General features: G+C 33.4%; 1 protein-coding gene across 1 annotated transcript; it reads left to right on the plus strand.

Annotated features, from left to right (window-relative positions):
• Positions 1-1,017: 1,017 nt before the first annotated feature.
• LOC124105182 (polypyrimidine tract-binding protein 2) lies at positions 1,018-10,399 on the plus strand (the record flags this gene model as incomplete). Its single annotated transcript, XM_046462328.2, has 6 exons — positions 1,018-1,293; positions 2,739-2,772; positions 3,191-3,283; positions 8,349-8,565; positions 8,674-8,751; positions 8,910-10,399. Coding segments are annotated over 6 exons (831 nt in total), but the record flags the coding sequence as incomplete, so codon positions are not given.
• Positions 10,400-12,266: the final 1,867 nt, after the last annotated feature.

Genomic DNA, 12,266 nt, shown 5'->3' on the forward strand with positions numbered 1-12,266 from the left:
TTCCACTTACAGAGTACTTAGGAGGGATAAAGGTGGAATTGAGAGATAACAAGAGGGAAAAATTTTTGTCAGAAACTTAAGTAAGAATTGTGAATCTCAAAGAACTCTTCACACTGCCAGTGAAAGGTCATACTAGTTTCTGTAAAATGATGTAAAACTTGAATAAGATCTCCAAACTAAAGGTAACAGCAGATCCTTATGAAATGCACAGAAGTCTGGAAAGAGAAGAAGGAATAAAAGGTGAACTAATGGAACGACCGTGCTAAGGGCCAGTTCCACCCAGGTATGTCATGAGGTCAACATCATTTGGAATGTCCCTTTATCATGGGGAGGTAAAAAATAATAATAATAAATTTTTTTGTAAATTTGATATGTAAGAATTTAAGGATGAAAGTATTCTTCAAAGAGTGCTTAAGGGAATTCTTAAAAAGTCAAAAGGGATGACTTTTAAAAAAGACAACAGATGGGAAACTAGGACCATAGAAATTAGGAACTAGGACCATAGAAATTAGGTTGGAAGCAAAGTCTATAATAGAATGAAATTTGTTCTCTCTACTGGGAGAGCCTTGTTTGAGAAACTTATATTTATTATAACTACTTGAGTGTGAAATGAAGACAAGTTTGCTAAGATTGTCTTTTAAGTCATTTGGATGAATTAAATGCTTAGGGTAACATTGTCTTTTGGAACTGAAGAACTTACTGCATTTGTGTTGTAGGCAGAAACTGATTTCAGGTGTGAGTTTATGAAGGCAGTAGCTCTGTAGAAAAAGGATAGGTGTTATATTGAGAACGGTATTTTTTATACTTCTCACTATAAACCAGGGAAGTGAATTTTTCAAGTCTCCGACTTGAAAATACATTCCTCATACTTTGTTTGCTTTTCCATAGGATGGTGGAATGTTATATATTTAATTTTTTTAACAATACAGGTATGTACCCTAGTTCTAATAATTAATGAGGATGTTGAAATCAGTTACTTTACTACATATCACCACACCATTTTGCTAAACATGAAAATTAACTTTCAGGAACCTTTTGGAACGGTCAGCTGCCATAAGCCATGCAGCCATCGTGCTTAAATTGGTTTTTGTAAACGACTTGTGTGTGTTTCGTAAAATATGCTTTATTTTAAAATTAGGGCTTCCTGTTGCAGCTGTTCCAGGAGCTCTGAGTCCTTTGGCTATTCCAAATGCTGCTGCAGCAGCTGCTGCAGCTGCTGCTGGCCGAGTGGGTATGCCTGGAGTCTCAGCTGGTGGCAATACAGTCCTGTTGGTTAGCAATTTAAATGAAGAGGTTAGTAAAATAATTTTCTAATGTTTATTCTTTAACTCCATTTCATTTGTGAAAGTTTTTCATGTTTATTTCATTTTGCACTTGCCTTTCTTTTTATGTACATTCATTAGCCAAAATATTTTCTGTGTTTCTATTTCTGAATAAAATCTATGTATTTGTTTAGGTAATACTTATTTCCTTAGACAGTCATATCTCTTTATATATGTATATATTTTTAACCTAACTACCTATTTTTCCTAAGAAAAATATGGTGAAGTACCGTAGTTTGGCTTTTTATCTTTTTGTTGTTCTCAAATGCAAATATGATCTAATTTGCAAATTTAACTGTAAAACAGTTTTGCTCTTTGCCTTTTCTAATTATTTGCTTGTTCATTTCATGCTTATGTGTCATTGCATTTTTTTTAAATCTTATTTTATGTGAACTACTCTAATACATTTTTCTTTGAAGGTTCTTCCAAAGATCTTGACGAGGCACTCTTCCAGTCTTTCTTAGTAATTTTTTCTTTGCAGTTATTAGTCATTGTCTTCTAAAAATATTTTCAACTTTTATCCCCCACCCCTTTCTTGTTAAATAAAATTGCTGTTATTTTCTGTAGTTGTACATTTTATGTCTGGTATATTTTATTTTGATTGCTATGAGAGCTGGTATGAAATGTGGGAAGCTAAGTGTTATCAGTTTATGATGTCTAATTTGAATACTTTTTCATTTTTAATTGGCCTCTGTTAATATGAACATTAAGCTTATTTTATCATTTAATACTGTTATCATTCACAGTTCTGCATGCTAAAATGTTTGAATCAGAGTACCTTTGTTTTTATTTTAAGACTTTTGCCTGCATTTCATAACCAGCCATGCTTATGCAGTTAAAGTTCAAAGTTTAAAATTCCTATGCATGCTCTCCTTCCCTATGTTGAGATGAAATGCTGTAATTTACTCTTTGATATAGATGTACTTTACCCATATTTGTCTTGGATGACTACATTTTACTCAGTTTTTCTTGTACAGTACATAAACCAACCATTTTCTGACCAAATTCCTGCATTTCCTATGTACTGACCTATATTTTATTTTTTTTTTGTTCCCCAATTCCTTATTTTTTTCTTCTGCATTGCTGTTTCCCTTCCCCATTTCATCCTTTTCCCTGTGTGTTCACCTTCCCTTTCCTTGTCTTTTCCCAAATGCCCATTCCCTTCCCTGTCTTATCCTTTATTTTCCTTGTCCTTGTCTTCATTCCCTGTCTCCATTCCCTATGTTCATGCTTCTGTGCTTGAACAAATGTTCCTCGGACCAACTTGCCCCAATTAACCGCCTTGAACCATGATCCATGACCACCTCACCATTCTGCGGGAACCACCCTTCGTTATGGATGATCTGTTCATCTCCGCTCTTCCTCGACTCTTCTCTCTTCTTGTCTTACGCTGCTTGCTCTTCTCTCCTTCTAAAGATGGTTACGCCCCAAAGTCTGTTTACCCTCTTCGGTATGTTATTGTTAGCACTATACTTTTATTATTGATTTGATTTTTGTTTCACCTTAATTCTTATTTGTAGCTAGCACTTTGGCTTAAAGTTGAATAGTAAATCTTTTGCTATTTTTCTTTGCTATTTAAAACTCTCCATAGACACAAAATTTGTTTTAATGCATGCTGATTTATTTTGCATGGTCTTTAATTTAATATCATTCACATAGCTTTGAGGGTTTATCAAAAATTATTCTTTTCAAAATTCACTGTTCAAAATCTTGATCTTCTTTATTCATTTGTGAGAATGATGAGATTGAATGAGTGATCATGTTGATGTCTGAATGTTTCATTGATATGTCAGAAAGATTAGTTGTTAGCTGCCTTGCACGTAAAATTAATTCCATTTTTGGATTACCTCTCTGTGGCTCCAAAAAAGGTGTTTATGGAGATGTGCAGCGCGTGAAGATTTTGTACAATAAGAAAGACAGTGCTCTAATACAGATGGCTGATGGAAACCAATCACAACTTGGTAAGATTAAACTACATGTTTATATGTTTTCAATTCCAAATTAAAACATTTAATTTTACAAATCAGAGTAAAATTAAATGCCTTTACATCAGTAAGAAATTGTTGTTGTTGTTGTTATTGTTGTTGTTTGTTTGTTTTTTAATGGCCAAGGCTCAAAATGTCATTTTAATTTTCATATTTTAATGTGATTATTTGTACATGATGAGTATATTGGTATTTTTCTGTTTTCCTCCTATCATTTCTCAAGCAGTTATATTGGGAAAATATTTTAGCTCCAAAATTGCAAGAATTATTTAACACTCTTCTACTCTCTTTATGTGGTGCTAGATGGGGATTGAACCCAGACCCTTGCACATTGTAGACAACTATTCTACCACTGAGCTATATCCCCAGCCCAAGAATTGCAACTTTTATATTGATGATGATTCTTAGTAGTTTTTATTTCTGGCTATTCTGTGTATTAGAAGCTGTATTTGGCTAAACTTAGAAATGGAAAAGGTCACCTGGAATGTGTCTTTCAGGGTTACCAAGTTCTTACAAAATGAAAAACCTCTGTCAATGGGAATATTAAACCTGTGTCTTTGAGAATATTAAATTGTACTTTAGTCAAATTACATGTACATCATTGCTTAGATAATAATTTATTTTAAATTATATTTTTTTGGACTTCACACACAAATCAAATCACATAAATCTGAAATACAACTATATATTCAAAATGTGATTGACTATAAATTTTACCAAGTTTTTAGTTTATAATTGGATTTATTGAGTTTCAGGGACATTGCTGCCTCAGACTGGTTGTGTTCACATTGTTAATTTTTGAAATTTACTATTTTGGAAGTAAGGAATAGTGTGTTTTTGCTGTTATATTTGTGTGACACTTGGGGGTGAATATGATACACTTGACCAATTTCAGCCATTAAAATCAGAAAAGTTTGAATTTCAAACAGTTAAGTTTGAACTTAGTGTTTCTTGGCGGTGGTTTTGGTATTTCATATAAGATATGAAATTATCCATCTGGCTCTCCAGTTTTAAAATCACAATATCTGTCTTAAAGGAAAGATAAAAAAGAGCTGTTTATGTCATAGATGTTTAGTGTATTGTTTCCCCCTCCTCAGTTTGTGTATACTTCTGTATTCTGGTGAGGGTGATTATTACCATTTTTTAAATATACACTTGAAAGTAGCATTTGACAGTGCTTCATAATCAACATATCATTCTCAAATATTTCATGTTTTTAAAATTACTGTTTGAGGTTTGGGTGGCATTAAATTCACTTATATAAAGAATGCCGAATCATTTGAGGGAAAATTTAAAGAAGTAACTTCTGAATTTGTTGTTGTTGTTGTTGTTGTTGGTGGTGGTGGTGGTGCTGCTGCTGCTCTTGGGAATTGAACCCAGGGCCTTATGCTTGCAAGGCAAGCACTCTATCAACTAAGCTATATCCCCAGCGCTTTTTTTTTTTTTTTAATGTGTAGATTTTAATTTTTATCATACTTACATTGGTCTGCTTAGGCTACAGAACAAAATAGTGTGCTTTGTAGCTTAAACAAAATTTATTTCCTCATGAATTTTAAATACTAAAGTTTCAGATCTCAAGGTGCTAGCAGATTTGGATTTTGAAGACTCTCTCTTGGCTTGTAGCTCTCTGCCTGTGTTCTTACATGGACTTTTCATTGTGTAAGCATAATGAGAGTTCAACTTCTCTTGTGAGGATACCAGTCCTATTGAATTAGGGCCCCACCATGATGACCTCATTTAACCTTCATAACTTCCTTAAAGGTCCTGCCTTTATAGATTGTCATTAGAAATTAGGGCTTCCACATATGCATTGACTGGGAATGGGGGCCACATTTTAGTCCATTTAGTACTTACATATGTAAATCATTTATCCCCAATGTTACCAGATATTGACAGTAAAGTTTTGACTTATAATTTTTGGACTATAAGTATTGATAAATAATTTCTTATTCTCATTGCTGCTAGGATAAATTTTACTTTCTTGAGGTAAATGACAATAAAAATATGTGCTTATATCATCAGTGCCTGTAAAACACACTCAAATTCCAAACAAAAAAATAGGGTGTGCCAAGGAAGTGAGAAATTAAAGACTAGAAATTAGTAGTACAGATGACAGCAAAGCAAAACCATAAATTGTCTTTGAAAAGACTAATAAAATAGACAAGTGTCTATAAACAACAACAACAAAATGAGAGCAGCAATACATATTTTATTTTGAATTATAAAGGGAGAACTCTTAATAAGCTCTATGTAAACTCCTATTATTTATGAATTTGTGTTAAATTTTCATTATTCCCTAACATCTTCTTCAGACTTGTAAGGAAAAGGTAAAAAACTATATTCAGTCAATAATGCCATTCTCAGCCAGGTGCAGTGGCACACACCTGTAATCCCAGTGGCTTGGGAGGCTGAGGCAGGAGGATTGTGAGTTCAAAGCCACGTGCTAAGCAACTCAAGACCTGTCCCTAAATAAAATACAAAATGGGGCTGGGGATGTGGCTCAGTGGTTGACTGCCTAATCCCAGGTACTTACCAGAGAGGGGAAAAAAAATGCCATTCTCTGAAACACGTTACTTTATCTATTTATGCCATATTTTTTGCAAGTAGACTTTATAAGATTCCCATTGTTAAAAACAGAAAGAGTAGAGATTCTGATCTCATTTTCCTACTCTTGTTCATTGCCTTTGTCTCTGCTATTCATACAGTGTGGTTATAGTCAGACCTTTAATTTGAATTTAAAAAAAATATATATAACTTTTTTAAAATATCAGACCAATTCATTTCTTTTAAAAATAACCCAACAACTATGTTAAGAAGTAGTCATATTGTTATAGAGTTGAGGTCTTCTGGGAGACTGAGGCAGCATAAAGATGATCCCCCTTTAAACCCCAGTTCTTGCGATCAAGTTAGGAAGATTTTAGACCTGTTGCTCAGAGTAATAGTCATGAGTTTATTGAAGGGATAGGAAAAGGGAAGCGGGGAGGACCCTATCAAGGGAGAAAGTGGGTCTTCTTCTGTCTTCCAGTTTATTGGGGATCACAGTGAAGTTTCTACAGGGTCCCACCTGCTGACGTTTTGACTGGCAACAGGATGACATTAGCTTTTCGGGTCCCCACTGCCATGATAACTCTAGGTCATCTTGGTCCATGCTGACCAGTTTCCAAGTAGAATGTTCATCATAAGTTCTTAGAGATTTTATGATTAAGAATTATCTCCTGAGTTTCTGGATCTAATCTGTGAAAAGGGTCACAAAAGTCTCCCCTGTCAGAGTAATGTGGGTTCCTCTTATCAACATTATTTCAGGCCTGCATTTCTTCTGCAGATAATAGGTAGTTTGCTAAGGAATGGGGTGTAGCCTATCCACTTAAGGCAGACAGGGCTGCAAGTAAATTGCGTCTTTGAAAATAAAGCTTGTGGGGGTCAATGCAGTGGACCCATTTTATAAAATTAATCTCTTTAACCTCACGTTCCCACCATTCGCACCTACCTTACCCCTAACAATATAATATTCTGTGTTCGCATACTTCTGTGTGCTAGGGTAAGACAGAGTCCTGTCTTTGTGTATCTTGCAGTCTGAAGGAGGAAAATATATGTAATTGCAGTAAATTATGATGATCTTTAAAAAAGGTACAAGGTACTATCTATTACCTAAGGAATATCTAGTGAATTTCTGGATCTTTTTGAAGGATGAAGGAAAACCCTTTTTGGAAAAGTGAGTTTGAAGAATGAGTAGACTAAGAGGAATAGTAAAAAGTATAGGAAATTGTTACAAAATAAAACAGCATGTATACAAGAATAAAGGTGAGGAAAAACTAGCACTTAGTGTCAGGATATATATTTTCGGTATTTATAGCATAAAGTACAAGGAGTGTAATATTAAGGTATAACACAAGTTCCATGATGATTGTGATGGTTTCTTACTACTTTATTCCCAGTACCACTATAGTTATTAGAATTGCATAGATTAAAAAACTACCTATTCATAGAGGCTAGAAGATATAAGGGTCAGACAGGGAAAGATACAGGCTGTGTTAAAGGATGAGTTTATATTTTGTTCCTAAGGGTTTTAAGCTGATAATGCTGGGATCACATTTGTAATTTGTGAAGGTCATTTAGCTGCCTTGTGTATAGAATGAATTGGAGAAAAGTAGAGAGATGTTCAACAGGAAAGCAATTGGAGATGAAGTTTAAATGGCAGTATAAAGTAGAAAGTGGATAGAACATGAATTTGAGAGATAATAGGAGAAAGAATATCATAGTAGCTGGGCATGGTGGCACATGCCTGTAATCTTAGTGGCTCAGGCAGCTGAGGCAGGAGGATTGCAAGCTCAGAGCTAACCTCAGCAACTTAACAAGGCCCTAAGAAACTAAGCAAGACCCTGTCTCAGTGGTCTCTGGTACCAAAGGGGTGGGGGGAAAGACCTTAGTAAAGGATTTAGTAATTAGGATAGCAGAAGGAACAAAAAGTTAAGAATGGCTACTAAATTTCTTTCTTGGGAGACTAAAAATGTAATTTATCATCAAGATGTTGGTGGGTAGTGGGTATTGAACCCAGTGACACTGTGATATATCCTCGGTTCTTTTTGTTAGTTTGTTTCTTTGGTGGTGGTGGTTTTATTTTTTGCATTTTGGGGTTTGTTTGGTTTTTTTTTTTTGTTTTGATTTGTTTTGTTTTTTGGAGGTAGAGCCTTACTAAGTTGCCAAGACTAGCCTTGAACTCATAATCCTCCTAAGCATCCTGAGTTTCTGAGATTATAGGCTACACCACTACTCCTAGCAAGCATCAGCAGGATTCTTGAGAAAGATAAATATTTATAATCTTGATATTTGTTCTATGAGAGAAACTTTTTTTTTTTTTTTTGCCACGTGTCTTGTCTAGTAGAGATTAAAATGGAATTTGTCTTAATCACTGGTAGCTATGGTAAATACATGTTTATTTTAAAACAATAAGAAAATAGTTGTAAATTATTTTAAATTTAGAATTGTTTTCATTTTGAACTTTGAAATTGTTTTTTTAATAGGAATACTTTTTTTTTTTTAGCCATGAATCATCTTAATGGACAGAAAATGTATGGAAAAATTATTCGTGTTACTCTCTCTAAACATCAGACTGTACAACTACCTCGAGAGGGACTTGATGATCAAGGGCTAACAAAAGATTTTGGTAATTCCCCATTGCATCGTTTTAAGAAACCTGGATCGAAAAATTTTCAGAATATATTTCCTCCTTCTGCAACCCTTCACCTATCTAATATCCCGTAAGTATTTAAGCCAGCGTTTATTAAGGATGTACATATTGTTTTAATAAAACATCGAATTTATTATTAATGTTTTTAATACTTTTTTCCCCCATTTACTTTTCCTAGTCCTTCAGTAGCAGAAGAGGATCTGCGAACACTGTTTGCTAACACTGGGGGCACTGTGAAGGCATTTAAGTTTTTTCAGTAAGCAAGCTTCCTTGTTTTTAAATTAGTGACTTGATAGAAGTAAAAATTTTTTTCAAGTAGTTTTTAGTCTGCTTTTAGAAATTTTTATCTGAAATGGGCAGAATTTAAGTATTCTGACTTTTTATGAGGCATCTAATTTCATAATTTCGTTTCAGAAGAGATCACAAAATGGCTCTTCTTCAGATGGCAACGGTGGAAGAAGCTATTCAGGCCTTGATTGATCTTCATAATTATAACCTTGGTGAAAACCATCATCTGAGAGTGTCTTTCTCCAAGTCAACAATTTAAAGGGGAGATGAAGATTGGGGGTGAATCACATTGTTCAGTGTCATCACCTATTGACTGTTCAGAAAAGTGGGGACCAGAGTTTGATTTTTTTTTTCATTTTTTCTTTTTTTTCATGCTGTTATCATTCCTTGGTTATAAAATGAAATGGCATATGTAAAGGCAGAGTTATTAACTGCTGTATTTCATCTGTTCTATAGGAAGCCATTTTTATTGTCTGTTTAAAATTTTAGTTTAATTTTGCTTTATTTTTTCAACTTAGTTGACATACGTGCCTTAAAAAGGAAAACTAGTGTTGCTATTGTGCATTTACTAGAAAAAAGGAATTGGTTGTCTAGGGCACATTGTTATATGGGAATTAAAATATGTTTAGGCAGGGGTGTGTAAAAAGGTTAAGTTTTTGTTTCTCCTGCTTGGAACTTATTTTGAATTATTGGCTTATCACATTTCTTTCTATTTAATCAAATAAGATTCTTGATATTGAATGAATAAAGCAGCATTTTTAGTTTTTACTACTTTAGGCTTTATTGCTTTTTAAAAAAAAACATTGGCCTTTTTTATCACAATTCTGGTCTAGATTCAGTTATGAATGTAGGCATTAGTTAAAATTAACAAGATGCAGAGTATTAATTTCTTAAGACAACAAAGTGATTTCTGTAAGTTTGAGCCCTATGTGGAAAGCATTGTGGAATCTTAACCTTTTTGTACACACTCTTGTGGGACGTATCATATAAATGTCAGCACTAAGTAATGTCTTGTTTGTGGCTGAATATTTTTCGTAGATGTTTTTGAAGTTGACATGACTTACGTGCATTTAAATATATATTGCCATCCTTAGTTTGTAATTAAGATTTGGAATATGGTTGTGGATTTCTGAGCATGTGCAGACTGGTCTAGCTAGTTCAGGAACTGGTGCATGTATTTTTCAAAGACAAAGAAAGTGTACTGCGAAAATTTGCAGGAAGATTAATTTTGTGGCAGTTTTTTAAAACTGACAACCAGGTGGGACCAAAGTTTATGTGCCTTTAGTCTTAATTTACCTTGCATTGTAATATTGAGTTTTAATAAATCTTCAAAATATTTTGTATTTAGGAATAGATCTGACTTTAATAAAAACATGGCTCAGAATCTACAGGTCAAATTAATTTGAACAGTTCTTGTCAATCTGAATTGTTGATTCTGTTAAATGACCAATACTTTTTGAAATTGATGTACTTAGTTTCAAGATTCATAGATTCTGTTATCAATGTAGACAGAATGGTCATGTATATTTTCTATTAGTTGAGTTTTTACATCTTTAGAAATGTAAAATTCAGTATAGTTTGAAAGCGGCACAATTAAAAATTAATTTTCTAACAAAGTTGGGAGGTTTGATGGTTGTTTAATTTCATTTTGTGTGTACTCTGCTTACCTCTGTAGCATGCTCAATAAACACTTCTGTAGCTCTGTATTCACCTTTTCTGTCTTTCTCTGCTGCCTTTTCTCTCTTTTCTTCTTTGTTTTCACTCCACTGTGCTTCTGAATTCATGTTTATTCTCTGCCAGGGTGGGAAAGGAGTAATAATATTACAATTCTATGGCTTTAAACCATAAATAAATCTAGATGCTGTGAAAATATACCAGCTGTTTTTTTTTTTTTTTTTTTTTTTCCATGTAAAAGATGGTAAATACTTTTCAGGAGGACACATATTAAACATTTCCCACCCTGATTATAATCTACTGCTTTAAAGACATAACTTCTATTGTAGCTTGTTAATTCTTTCTATCTCTTTTGTTGTTGTTGTTGTTGTTTTTCCAGTAGATTTATGCACTAAATAGATCTTTTGGATTTGCCATGCTCTCTCGCTGCAGTTTCATCTTTCATCTTCTATGTCTGCTAAAGATTTCTAACTAATCTTAGAATAGCTTGTAATTTTTAACAAAGAGTACTTGACAAAGAGTAGCATGTTATCTGCTTTCACTGTATGTGAGAAGAAAGATACATTCAGGTATTTAAAAATGTGTAATTTACATTGAACAAGTGCAGGTGTTAGTTACTACTTTCACTTTTTATTCAGCTGCAATTAGGGTGCTATTTATATTACTCAAAACATTTTTGGTCACTTTATAAACAGGTATATCGGTGTCAAATAATTTTAGAATTATACATTTTTATTAGGTTTATTCTTATAAAATATCTGAAAATCATGCAAATTTTATACATTAGAATGATAAAAAAAATGAAGGAGCAAATATACTAAATACAAAAATTCAAGTCACCCCCCAACAAAGAATATAGTAAGTAAAAATAGTTTTGTTTATATTAGAGTCAACAATTTGTGGGTGATTTGGAAGCTAGGTGATCTCCCTTTTTCTTAAAATACAATCTAGCAATATCAAATATGTCTGAACTCTATCAAAAACCAATACCATATACAATTAATGAATAATATTTAAAACTTAAGTGGAGTTTTTCTCAGTATTGTGGTTATGATACCTGAAAGTAGATTTTATCCCCTTTTCAGTTAGTTCCTTATGGATAGAATTGAAGAAATAAAGTCCTCAACTTTATTTATTTGCTGGGCTAGGAAGAGTTCTCAGTGTCTCCTTGTTAAGGGTTGATAGGAAAACAAAGTTTCTCCCACCTCTGGACCTGTCAGGTTTTACAGTCTCTTATGCTCACATCCAATCTTAGTTTCAAAGCCCCACATCAGTGAAGTGGGAGTTTCAACATTCTAGAATACTTTCAGTTTAGTACATTAAATTATATTACCCCAAACCTTGGCATATACTGAATTATATAATGTTAGGTATATGCTTTGTTGTTATGACTGCTCAGTCCTTATGTGAACTAGCTAATTTTGAAGTATTCTTAGTATCAAGCTGCTTTTTTAATAGAGCTTTTAGAAGTGTTTCAAAGCATCTGCTTAAGGAATAGAGTTATATAGTTTATAGTTTATATTTAGCCTGTTTTAGCATTTGAAAACTGGTGAAGAATGGAAAACTCTTGCTTTATCAGGAACCAGACCATCCTATAAGTTGCCCTAGGAATGATACTAATACTTGAGGCATTTTAGCTTAAAAATTTATAGTTAATAAAAGTTATGGTAATTAACTTAATTTGTTGGTATAATTCTAGTTGTGTCATGTAGTTTATAGGGAGAGGACAAGTCACTTTTCTAAGCCTCAGTTTCTTTATTTGTAAAAGGGAGACAATAAACTCTGCTCTGTTGTGAGGTCCAAATAGGA

The sequence above is a fragment of the Marmota monax genome, unplaced genomic scaffold (genome assembly GCF_021218885.2).
Source record: "Marmota monax isolate L192 unplaced genomic scaffold, Marmota_monax_Labrador192_F-V1.1 WCK01_AAM20220418_F8-fsc00070, whole genome shotgun sequence".
NCBI classification, from domain to species: domain Eukaryota; kingdom Metazoa; phylum Chordata; class Mammalia; order Rodentia; family Sciuridae; genus Marmota; species Marmota monax.